Genomic DNA, 12,312 nt, shown 5'->3' with positions numbered 1-12,312 from the left:
CTCTTTCAACATCCCAGACAACAAGATCTGTCAATCATGCATGTTGATCAATTTCTGAATCAGTGCCATAGATGTTCCACATCGAACTGAGCGAAATATTTCCCGTGGTCCACCAATCTTCCAATGGCTACAGGCACGAAGCAAGGACACAATCGTTACTCTCTCGAGTGATGCTACTGTCTTGTCCCATGGAGCTTAACTGCATCATCAGATCTTCCATGAACAGCAAAACCTCTATGCATAGTGTTCGGCATTTCATCGAACAATTTCTAGCACTGTTTCTTACCTGCACGTAGTCTGCAATAATGGTACTTCAAGAGACAATCAAACTTCTTCGGCATTTCAACAAACAAATTCCTAGCACGGTCGACGTGAACATAGAGCGTCGGAGAAGGATAGCAGGCTAGAGTGCAGGCGTCGGAGGGGGTGTTGTCGAGGAGGAACAATTTCTAGCATAGTGTAAAGGATGACAATCTTGATTTCGATCCTCGGTGCATCAGTTTGATCTGATTTCACGAGATCGTATTCGATCAGTTCCCAAGAAATGAGATACAGAGATCATAACTCGTAAGAAATAGATCGAGCAAACCAAAAAACATCACATCCTATCATCTCAAATAAGCTTGTTATTATCAGCCACGTATCTATCTACAATTATGTTCATGTAGATATCTAGCTAAAGTGTTTGACACAGAGATCAGTATCTATCCACAATCACGCACCAATATCACAGGGTCCGATCTCAAAATTCGTGCCAGCACTCTAGTTCCAGGTTGACTAGGCTTATGGAAGAAGAGTGGAGTCGAGTAATCTGGGTTCTTTGAGCCACTGCCACTGGCAAGCTCTTGCTCCCAGGCTGCAAGAAGCAAAAGATGATCTTAAGACAGATTTACTGCCACTGGCAAGCTCTTGCTTGATCCCAGGCTGCAAGAAACAAAAGATGATCTTAAGACAAAGATTTGCTGCCACCAAAGAGTCCAAAAAGAGAGAAAAAGAAGACAAAGAACCTTAACATCACCTTTCCCATATGATTTAATCTCATGGAACAGTAAAAGTGTAGCATAAAGGAGAGATTGCCACCTCAACCACCGCCCCTTGTTTCATCATCATTATCACCATCATTAGCCAGCCCACACAAGGATTCTTCATTCCACACCATCATCCTCTTCCACTGCTGCTTTCCTCTGCAAACTTCTCCTTTCTGCTCTTTAATACCACCCTATCTTGCGTGCACCTCCAAACCTCCCATCCTTCTTTCACAAGCTTCCTCTTATTCTCCATTACACCGTGAAGGAAACTCTGATTCTGTCCTGTCATATATACCGTTAGATGAAGTAAATTAAGTCCTTTTTACTGCTTAAGTAGACTTCTCTGTTCTCTCTAGAAGCATCACTCTCCTCGAGCATCTGAAACAGAGCAACAACAGAAGAGAAGACAAAGAGAGGTTGAGGGAAGCCATTGGAGATATGTCTGTAAATGTCGTCTCGTATCTCATCTTCCTGTTGGGCCTTCTATTCTCCTCTGGTTAGTACAAACTCTCTGCATTTTGACCCATCTCTATGTTGGTTGAACAAGCTACTACTTCATTGCCACCATTATCAAGCTTGAGAAGCCTTCACACAATCGGGTTGACAGAGTTGCGCTCACCAGCATCGAGAACCAAACTCTTCTCAAACCTTCAAAAATGAAGCATTAGGCATGGCACCTCATTAGAGGAACAAACTTAACCATAAATATCATGCTTATGTCACTTTTAAGGTTTGGCCATTATTCCTCTTTATCATTTTGTCTTAGTTTTAACAATGGGTAAATTATATTCCTATAACCTCTAGATAATGCAAAGTGAAGAAAGCTTGACAGATATTCTTTAAAACAAACTCTCTTCTTATTAGTTATATTTCTAAAATTGAACTTTTGTTCATCATGTTCTCATCTTACATCACACCCATCAGAAGGGAAGCCACTTTTTGCAACTCTCCCTCTCGCGCATAAGCAGCATCCAAACCAGGAAATTGATCACACTAACTCAGAAATAATTCACTAACTGTATATTTAACATAACAACCTTGGATTTTTTTAAACTCAAATGCAAGCCTACAAAAAGTTTGATCCCCTTCATCATGCTTTTCCTGTAGATTCTAAAGTATTTGTATGGCTTTTTCTTTTGGCAGCAGCTGTTTACTGGTACATTTTTGTCAGTTCCATTTGTTCACAATTGTAGGATGAGATTAAACTAACATTCAATTTTTATAACTGCTTGGAGTCCAATGTTGACTCTGCAGGACTTGCTAAAGAATCAGAAGATGATCTGTCGTTCAATCCATCTCTTATGCAGAAAGCCAAATCTAATAAAGAAAGCATATTGCTGAAACCTATAGTTTATGAGCCTGAAAGACAATCCAACAGAAATCTACACACCCGAAACAAATTACAATCCTCAAGGACAGTGTGGGAAATGGATGTTGTTACTCCATTAACAACAGTTCCGATGACAAACCCTACAACCACCCCAACTACAGTGACTCCCAACTATAATCCTTTTCCCACAACATCAACTCCATCCATGACTCCAACTACAAACCCATATTCAACTCCAACGATGGCGACCCCATCATCACCATCAGACCAAAGCTGGTGTGTGGCAAGTCAAACTGCTTCACAGACTGCATTGCAGGTTGCTCTAGACTATGCTTGTGGATATGGAAGTGCAGATTGTTCAGCAATTCAGCAAGGTGGAAGCTGCTACAACCCAGATACAGTCCGTGATCATGCATCATATGCATTCAATGACTACTATCAGAAGAACCCAATTCCTACCAGCTGTGATTTTGGAGGAACGGCTGTGATCACCAATGTGAATCCAAGTAGGTTTGGTTACATCTCACAATTCCGCTACATTTTTAAGCAAACCTTATACATCCAATTCTGTTAACCATTGATGTTCAAGGAATTTCTTAATCATAATTACTTATATTTTTAAAGTCAATAATAATCAAATCCTTCACAACATAAGATGTAATTTGATCATGCCCTATGATGAAATTTGATAGTATTTATTTCATGAGAGAAATTGTCACAAGAAAATTTTCTGCATACAACTTAGTGGTATCAGGTTTCTACCTTAACCTATTACTCAATCCTACAGACAATGATAGGTGCCACTTAAGACAATCGTATCATAATGTGACAAAATATACTACCATCTAAGAGTTTAAATATCATAATTCTAAAAGCAATAGTTCCAACTAAAAAATAAATTCCTCCTTGTATTGGATGTGATGCCATTAGAAGGGCACACTCAATGACACTATAATAGGAGGCACTTGGACTTAATTTATCATCTACAAATCAAATATGTACACGTATAGCTTTAATAGCTCCTACTGCCTCCATTTATTTTCTTTCGGATATGCATAATAGACCTAATTACATCTAGCTGCAGCTATCTAGAACTTCTGTTTTATTCTATCTGAGACTAAAGAGAAAAGTAGAAAACATTAAATGTATTATATTCTAAAAACATTAAACGTATTGTATCATAATACAGTACGAATCATGCATTACTCACCATGCAGTACGTTATGATAGTTGTTGATATAACATCTAATTTCTGGGCAATCTCACTGTTTACTCTCACAGGTACTTCAACATGTCAGTATCCATCAACAAGGTAAATGTCCTGCCAAAAACTTACCTTTTTCAGTAACATTCAGTTACCTATATGATCATTACAACTAACAAAAAACAAAAAAAATCTTCCACCTGCATTGACAGCACAAGCTCATCCGTCCTCAACACAACTTATCCTACTGGATCAACACTCTTTGGGTCTGTTCCGCCAGCTACAAGTGGTTCCACCTTGATGTTAAACAGCATAACACCTCCAATCATTGTAATATGTCTCCTGATGTCACTGATCTTCTCAAGTGTCACCAGATAGACATCAAAGATACTCTATAACGAGCCAAAGAAAATGGGATGATGGCCATTGTTTGCTACAGCATCTATGGATACCCAAGAGAAAAGAGGCAGCACTGGAAATCCAACCAAAAAGCAAAGGAACCCTCTTGGAAACTCATTCTATGGAGTGAGGAAGCTGACCAGGATGTCCTTTATAGCAGAGACAACAGCCAGCAGATTACTTAAAAGTCTCCAGTAGCAGGGGTAGTTATAAACAATTTACTTCATTTTGTAGGTACAAATATCATCTATTTCCGTTCGATTGCACTTGTTTCTTCTTATTTGAATAAGTAGCAGTTTGAAGCTTCATCAAGCAAATCCCTTGAATTGATGATGTTTTGGAGATTTTCCAAGAATGATTTAGGGAGACTAAAATCAAGAGATACACTCAAGTTAGAACATTAACAAATCCTCAAGCACAAGGTAACTGATAACTTCTTTACACATCGTGAGTCTATATTCAAATTACTCCTATGCACAAGTCTCTAATCTTGCTGAAAATTTGATTCCTGGGGAGTAGAAATTGTTCCTGAACGGACCATTTGAAACAAGCATCTTTAACCTTAAGGTTACAAGATTCAACCAGATCTATATCGATTACATGCTTTGGGCTTTCCGCGACATCTAAAATGGCATGGTGAAGGATTCGCACAATAGATGCGTTAACTATTACGAAAGCAAGTAGAAGCGCAGAGTTAGGCGAGCTTACTACACGGCCAAAACGAACGGCAGAAACCCGCTGCTGCCTCAGGGCGACTCTCCGCCGCGGCGGCCGCCGCCCCCTTCTCGCAGACGGGAGCGAGTGGCCGGAAGAGGCTGACGGTTCTAATCACAGAAGAACCAATTGTTTGAAGAAACAGCAGCAGCGGATCTCTATCACACCGATTGATGCTAGCGAAGGCTCGGAAATTGCACGGAGAGGTTGAGAAGTGCTGCCACCCGAGGGGATTAGCTTTGCCGGTTCTGTGCAGCCCACGTTCGGATGTGACGAAATGATGGACCCGCGCATGCAGTAAGGGCCTATATAACCAATACCCATACGGCCCATAATCTAAGATGATTGTGCCCTAACCCCCACGCCCAAAGTCTTCTTCCCCTCTTCTCCCCCGTCTTACCACCACAGCGTCCTCCTCCGTGGCGAACGGGGCAACGACCACCAGCAGTCAGGTGCTTCTTCTTCCCTCCTCCTCCCTTCGATTTGAAACAATTTCTGGTGGATATATGATTCATCCTTTTTTTTTATCTTCCGATTTGAAACTTTCGATTCCATCTTTCGGTCTTTTGCGGACATTGAGATAAACATGATCTCCAGTTCTTTGTATACTTCGTTTGTCTTTTTGTATTCTCATTGCATTCGCCATCGTATCAGTATCTTTGTTGTAGCTTTCCAGCTCTGTTTCAGGAATCATGTTCCTTGATAGTTCGATCATCTGCAGATCGAATGCGCATTTCATGTGACTTCGTTATGGAGAAATGATACAATCAAACCTGTTTAAATAGTGATCTGAAGATCTGTTGGTGCTCAGTAGGGATTATATGTTTGCTTGTCTTACAGGGTATGTGGATGTTTGCTTTGTGACAGGACTTTTGGTATGCATTTAAAGATTAGTGTGCTAATATATCAGATGTTATGCATTTGAAGATTAGTGTGCTAATATATCAGATGCTATGCATTTGAAGATTGGTGTCCTAATATATCAGATGTTATCTGTTTATTTAGTCTAAAATTCCTTGGGGCATTTATTGGAGCATCCGTATCTGATTTGATCTCTTTTGAACTTTTCACTGGTGGAACAATAGTGGTAGAAATGCAAAGAGCTCTTCTTTTCAAATAATAATTTAATTAAGTTTGCTAGCTTTGTCAATTGGGAGACCGGAAAAGTCTTTGTAGAAGAGATAAAGATACAGTGGGTTGTGGAAGGGTGGAGGAAGATGGCTGCACAGAAGTCGCAGCAGCAACAACTGCCTGGTGATGGTTTCACCTCACAGTTTGGGGGCTTGTCTAAAACTCAGATATATGACATCATGAGTCAAATGAAAGTATGTTTCGTTCTTTCTTTATTTGATATCCAAGACAAAAATCCATGATCATGAACTTTCTGTAATTATTTTATGCAGGCTCTGATGGAGCAGAATGAGCAACAGGCAAGGCAAATCCTCGTTGACAATCCTCTTCTGACCCGAGCTCTGTTCCAGGTTATCAATCGCTTTGCTCTTCCCCTGCATCATTCTGGATGCTAGAATCTTTTTTTTTCTCTCTCTGCATAGTAAAGAATGAATGTGTTGGTCGACTTCTTTTTAGTGCTTTGAATTGAATTGTAGGATTGATTTGAGCTTCATGTATAGGATATTTAATCATCTCACATTATTGGAGGATATTGACATATGCAGTCATATGATCATTTAGATTCCAGCATGTGTTATTAGTTCATAATGATTTGTTCTTTTATTTGCTAATCTCGTGCTAACTTGCATGCCTTATTTTCCTTTCACTCGACTGGCAGTGCAGATGATATCCAAGTACTGAGAACCCATCTGCTTTTTATGGCAGCATATCAAACACTTTATGAAGTCTTGTTACCTCAACATTAGTCTGACCATGAAATCATTACTTGAGTTTAATCATACATAGTTTTGTTTGCTAGTAGCTGATTTTAATTGGAGTATTGTATATTTCATACTTATTTATTAATCAGTGACATTGTTCAGACTCATCTTTTGACGTCGAAAAGCTTAATTTGCTTTCAAAAGCAAGATGGAAACTTTGCATCTTATTTGAACACTTTTCAGTTTCTGACTCCTGATTTTCTTGACTCCATCTTTTTGTTTCATATAGAAACTATGTTTTATTCATAAGTATTATGTTTAAGGCTTAAACACTTCATCATTGAAATGGTGGGTTATTTCAGGCACAAATAATGCTTGGAATGGTGCAGCCTCCTAAAGTGGTAATCCTAAATGTTTTTAGTTTAGAATCTACTTTGCACATAAATAGAGACTTGGTTGCAATGCATTAATGCTCTTTTTGTTTCGTAGATACCCAATATCCAGCAGGCTTTGTCCCAGCCACAACCAGCAGAGTTTAAACAGCCACCTAATATTCAAAGCTCTCAAACACTGCCAGTTGAAGTTGGAGCACAAGGTGAATCTAGTTCATCTCAAACTGTGCTACCAGCTAGACCACAACATCCATCACAACCGTCCATTTCCATTTCACCTGCATCTGTTGCTTCATTGACCTCCCAGTCGCAGGCAATGGCAACGGCACTTTCAGCACCACAAATTAAGAATTTTCCAATTGTGCAAGTTCCTTCAGTGCAACCTCCACAATCTTCCCAGAACCAGAATATATCTCTGCCCGCTCCTGCTCATCTACACTACTCAACTCTGTCATCCCATCTGCCTGTGGTGTCTGTGCAACCACAGCAAACTTTGCAGAATCCTGGAGTATTCAGTCAGGTCCTACAGCCACCATTACCACTGCCACCTAGACAAGTTGCAAGACAACCTTTTACGCATCAGCTTCCCCCACAGATAACTCACTCCGCTGGTTTTCAACCATCAAGTGCACCTCAACATCTTTTAACACAACCCTTGTTTCAGGTCAGTTGGCAACTGGAGTCTTCATGTATTTTCCAGGAATTGCTTTCATTCTTATTTGCAGATGGGACTAGCTGCAGAGGGTGACAAACTTTTATAAATTTTCAGTCAGGTGTCACCCCTCCAAGTTCCTTTGTACAAGGACAGCCACCACTTCCAAGCCAGCCACCACCTCAGCATCTTTATCAGGTGCATTTAGATTCTGCTTTTGAACAAAATATTTAGATGTCTCGAGTGGTTTAGAATGTTAAGCTGTGAAAACAGTCCAAGCAATGTGGCAAACAAAATGTGTAGTGAACATTAACATGCAGAAAATGAACTCTGTTCTGTTATCATTTCAATGTGCTATACGAAAATATGTAACAAAGACCTGTCGGTGTCAAATTAGAATTTTGTCCAAGCATGTGATTTGTATCTCTTGTTGTCTCCTGCATCAACTATGACATTCTGTGTCTAAGACTTTAAAAGCCTTTAAGCAGCAAAACCGACAAATGCAATTGCTAATATTGCATGGTCCACTTATATTATGTACCAAATACATTTTTGGTTCTGTACTTCAATGAAGTAACAGCTTGAGTTGTTATCTGTTAGATTCACATAAACTGTGACATTGTGGAAAAAATGAAAAAAATTTGTTACATGTATATACTAAAAGTTGTTGCTTTAATATATGCCATGTCCTACTAAACAAAGTTGTTTTCTTTTAGCAGGTCAGTTCACATATAGGTCCAGAGTATGGCAACCAAACTGGCACAGGCACCGCCTTGCCAGCTGACAGAGGAGCTCCTTGGGCGCCTGGCCCACCGGAAATGACAAAAGCGGGGACCCAACTTCCAGGACCACCATTGATGGCTACAGGCACAAGTGGTCAGCCACCTCGCTCTTCGGTAGTAGCCCACATCGGCCTCATTTTATATGTCATTTGCCTGTAATTTGTTGGTATAACCAGAAAAATCATTGATCGGACCTTTCTCTTTGTGGTTGTACAGGTGACACCAGAAATGGAGAAGGCATTGCTTCAGCAAGTTATGAGCCTTACACCAGAACAGATCAATCTTCTATCTCCAGAGCAGAGGAATCAGGTGCTTCAACTACAGGAAATGCTACGACAGTGATGATTTGGGCCTTTTTTTTCTCCATGCACGTTGATCATGTCAAAAATGACCTTGTGACTTGCTGCTTTGATGGGTTCTTTTGGCTGTAGGCGATTTATATAGCTCTGCTATAGTGGTCATTCACCAAAGATTGACCATCTAATGTTGAAATTTAACCTGAAATGGCACTTGATATTATGATGATGGTGCTGTCGGGTCACCACTCACCACCAAGGCAGATTCACTGTAGTACACTGTCATCAGCTGTTATCAACATTTGATTTCATGGATTGCTTTGCTCCTTCATTCAATTGTTGGACTTGGAGAATGCCGTTGTTGTTTAGGTGCGACGTTTATGTCATTAGAGAGTGCTCTTTTTCGATGGTATTTTCTTCGGAAATCACATCAAGTATGTCATATATGTATGTATGTAGGGTGAATTTTTCAAAAAAGCTCTTCCTTTTTTAAAATTTTCATAGAGCACCCTTATGAAAAATTTTGAAACAATGCCTTTAACCATATGAAAAGATTGTCCGTAACCTAGGGGGGCCACCTCTACTGGCCTCGTCGACTTAGCCATTGCGTGCCCCGCTCGTGATCCTTGCATAAGGTGATGACGATGACTAGGCCCCCTAGAGCGCACGATCACCCTCACTCCTTCCTTGTCGACGATGACTAGGCCCCCTAGAGTGTACGGTCGCCCTCACTCCTTCCTCGCCCATGGTTGACTGCACAAGAGGGGAGGGGGGGGGGACGGGTCTGTAGGTCACTCCCATGATTGACAATGAGGGCATGCAATTGCCCTCTCTCCTTCCTCGCCCACAATCACACACCTCCTTCCTTCCTTAATTATCAAGTGCTACAAATAGGTCTGTTAGTGATGACAAGGGTGGCGAGTGAGGGGAGGGGACGAGTCTGTTATAGCGACGAGAGCTGCAAGTAAAAGAAGGGGCAGGTCTTCGAGCAATGACAACAAGAGCTATGAATGAATGTTCGAGATCGTGAAAAGGGATGGTCGACGAGGCGGCGGCATGGCCAAGGGTAAAAGGATTATTTAAAAAATACTATTTCAAAAAATTTTAAAACAAGGGCACTCTAGAAAAAATTTTAAAAAATATTTGTTTTCAAAAATTCACCCTATATATATATATATATATATATATATATATATATATATATATATATATATATATATATATATATATATATATATATATATATATATATATAAAATCCAGAATTGACTACTATCTACACATCTGACAACGAGACCAAAGAATCTAGAGGATCCAATCAGCACTCAGTGAAGGAGATTGTTAGAAGCCACAAAGCTTGCTGTGAACCAGCGTGCGCCATGTGTTCGACGGAAACAAATCCTCCGAGCCAATGAGACGAGAGATATAGATCTCATGGGATAAGGTCTCCTTCTCCCCTTACCCTTCAAAAAGCCCCGCGCCTCCCTAACTCTCTCATCGAACTCGTCTCCAACTCTTCTTCCCATCTTGCAGCGTGCCGTCCTCCAATGGCTTCCACCATGGCGCTCTCCTCCCCGTCCCTGGCCGGCAAGGCCGTCAAATTCGGCCCCTCGGTCGCCGACGTCCTCGGCGGAGGAAGGGTCACCATGCGGAAGACCGGCGCAAAGCCGAAGTCCGCCCCCTCCGGAAGCCCGTGGTACGGCCCTGACCGCGTCAAATACCTAGGCCCGTTCTCCGGCGAGCCCCCGTCCTACCTCACCGGCGAGTTCCCGGGTGACTACGGGTGGGACACCGCGGGGCTCTCCGCCGACCCCGAGACCTTCGCCAAGAACCGGGAGCTGGAGGTGATCCACTGCAGGTGGGCCATGCTGGGCGCCCTCGGCTGCGTCTTCCCGGAGCTGCTATCCCGGAACGGGGTTAAGTTCGGGGAGGCGGTGTGGTTCAAGGCTGGCGCGCAGATCTTTAGCGAGGGCGGGCTGGACTACCTTGGCAACCCCAGCTTGATCCACGCCCAGAGCATTCTGGCCATCTGGGCGTGCCAGGTGATCCTGATGGGCGCCGTGGAGGGCTACCGCATCGCTGGCGGGCCGCTGGGCGAGGTGACCGACCCGCTCTACCCGGGCGGCAGCTTCGACCCCCTCGGCCTCGCCGACGACCCCGAGGCCTTCGCGGAGCTGAAGGTGAAGGAGATCAAGAACGGACGGCTGGCCATGTTCTCTATGTTCGGCTTCTTCGTGCAGGCAATCGTCACCGGCAAGGGCCCGCTCGAAAACCTGGCCGACCACCTCGCCGACCCTGTCAACAACAATGCTTGGGCCTACGCCACCAACTTCGTCCCCGGCAAGTGAGCAGCCTCTCCCACTGCCGCTGCCTGGCATACTTCATCCGTAGCAAGTAGCAACCTCAGTCATATTGATCGAGATCGCTGTTGACGATGCAAAATAGTTGTACTGTTGATTTGTATGGGATTTGTTGTGCGGGCTAATTACATATTATCCTTTGAACCCTATTAGCATTGCTAGCTAAAAAACTTATATTGGAATGCATCTAGTTCTGAAAGCGAAACACTAGTTTGCCCTAATATCGTCACTTGTATTGATGAAAAATACAATACGTGACATCACATGTTGAACGATATGAAAGTAATAGGTAAAAATATAATTTTAATGTCTCTTTCATTTTCAATAATGAGCAATTTGGTAAGTGAATCATAGGTCATGAAGATGAGTTGGATGGGGTTGGACAACCGAAGATGACAATTGCCCTACCACTTGGTATAGCGAGAGCAATCACTGTCGAAATACTCAGTGTTGTAGTCACCTAGTTGCCAATGTAATGACATTTATAGACCGATAGTGAGGAACACTATGGCTTTGGACCTCCCCCCTCTTCATGGGAACCTCTGCCCTCTATATTTCAACTCGTATGAGAAACCGTCATTGACCAATCGTACAACTGCAAACTTGGGCTTAATCAACTGGACTTGTTCCTCGCTGAATCGATCCAACTTGCATGAGAAACCATCATGCACCTCTCATCATCGGCCTCTAGGCGACGACGACATTGAACATTTGAATAACTATGTTTAATTGACTAACACTCCCATCAAACTCATAAAGGTTCCTCACCGTGACGACTCCAAGCCTCCCCCTTTTCATTGGAGCTTTCACCTTTGTCGACCTCATTATCACCTCCTTCACAAAAGTCAAGGTCATTTTCGATCGTCCAACTCTTCTCCATGATCGACGGCACACTCACCAAGCTACTCGTCGCTAGAAACAAAAAGAATATTAAAATTAACAAAAAAATATTAAAATTATCTTTTTTATATCACTTCATCTAGTCCATTACGTCACTTGTTGTATTGTTTTCCATCAATACAACTGATAAAATTAAAACAAATTAAGTTATTTATTTTACTTTAAAAACTATTAAGATCTCAATATAAATTTTACACGAACCACAATACTAATAAATCTAAATACAAGAGATAATATATAATTAACCTTTATTTTATCCAAATAATATTCATGGATTTAGAGTTCAATTGACTTCACAAAAGAAAAAAATCAACGCTCATAAGAACCATACAGAAAATAATTAAACTTGGCTCAATTTTGAAAGGTCGTGCTCGCCATTTGCTAGCATATGGCTAATTTGGTGTTCTAGTGGCATGCTTCTGT

The 12,312-nt window shown here is 41.7% G+C and overlaps 3 protein-coding genes and 1 long non-coding RNA gene across 10 annotated transcripts; 3 read left to right on the top strand and 1 right to left on the bottom strand.

Moving 5' to 3' along the window:
- Window positions 1-606: 606 nt before the first annotated feature.
- Window positions 607-4,917, bottom strand: LOC103980895 (uncharacterized). 3 transcript variants are annotated; one of them, XR_010485843.1, is made up of 5 exons: window positions 4,670-4,917; window positions 3,763-3,904; window positions 3,569-3,679; window positions 1,019-1,676; window positions 607-924 (listed from the first exon to the last, which is right to left on the bottom strand). It is a non-coding gene; the product is annotated as an uncharacterized LOC103980895 (long non-coding RNA). The 3 variants fall into 3 exon arrangements; XR_010485844.1 differs by having other exon boundaries at window positions 3,763-3,842; window positions 4,670-4,916; XR_671360.3 differs by lacking the exons at window positions 3,569-3,679; window positions 3,763-3,904 and having other exon boundaries at window positions 4,670-4,906.
- Window positions 2,087-2,932, top strand: LOC135608856 (glucan endo-1,3-beta-glucosidase 12-like). The gene is made up of 2 exons (XM_065101907.1): window positions 2,087-2,143; window positions 2,222-2,932. Exons 1-2 carry the CDS (start codon window positions 2,087-2,089, stop codon window positions 2,930-2,932), a joined length of 768 nt encoding a protein of 255 aa, XP_064957979.1.
- Window positions 4,918-5,008: 91 nt separating the features above from the next.
- On the top strand, window positions 5,009-8,965 carry LOC103980894 (cleavage stimulating factor 64). Of its 5 annotated transcripts, none has more exons than XM_065103204.1 (8): window positions 5,009-5,127; window positions 5,817-6,000; window positions 6,079-6,156; window positions 6,870-6,908; window positions 6,997-7,563; window positions 7,669-7,749; window positions 8,268-8,447; window positions 8,550-8,965. In XM_065103204.1, exons 2-8 carry the CDS (start codon window positions 5,893-5,895, stop codon window positions 8,673-8,675), a joined length of 1,179 nt encoding a protein of 392 aa, XP_064959276.1. In that variant the 5' UTR covers window positions 5,009-5,127; window positions 5,817-5,892; the 3' UTR covers window positions 8,676-8,965. The 5 variants fall into 5 exon arrangements, with proteins under 5 accessions (XP_064959276.1, XP_018681069.2, XP_064959274.1 ...); XM_018825524.2 differs by having other exon boundaries at window positions 5,048-5,127; window positions 5,843-6,000; XM_065103202.1 differs by lacking the exon at window positions 5,009-5,127 and adding an exon at window positions 5,159-5,516.
- Window positions 8,966-10,120: 1,155 nt separating this feature from the next.
- Window positions 10,121-11,138, top strand: LOC135609689 (chlorophyll a-b binding protein of LHCII type 1-like). The gene has a single exon (XM_065103201.1). The coding sequence runs from the start codon at window positions 10,177-10,179 to the stop codon at window positions 10,975-10,977; it is 801 nt and encodes a 266-aa protein (XP_064959273.1). The 5' UTR covers window positions 10,121-10,176; the 3' UTR covers window positions 10,978-11,138.
- The last annotated feature ends 1,174 nt before the right edge of the window (window positions 11,139-12,312 follow it).

This window comes from Musa acuminata, chromosome BXJ2-4, assembly GCF_036884655.1.
Source record: "Musa acuminata AAA Group cultivar baxijiao chromosome BXJ2-4, Cavendish_Baxijiao_AAA, whole genome shotgun sequence".
Classification (NCBI taxonomy): Eukaryota; Viridiplantae; Streptophyta; class Magnoliopsida; order Zingiberales; family Musaceae; genus Musa; species Musa acuminata.
Note: the sequence above shows the minus strand (reverse complement) of the source record. Positions and strands in the feature narration are given on the sequence as shown.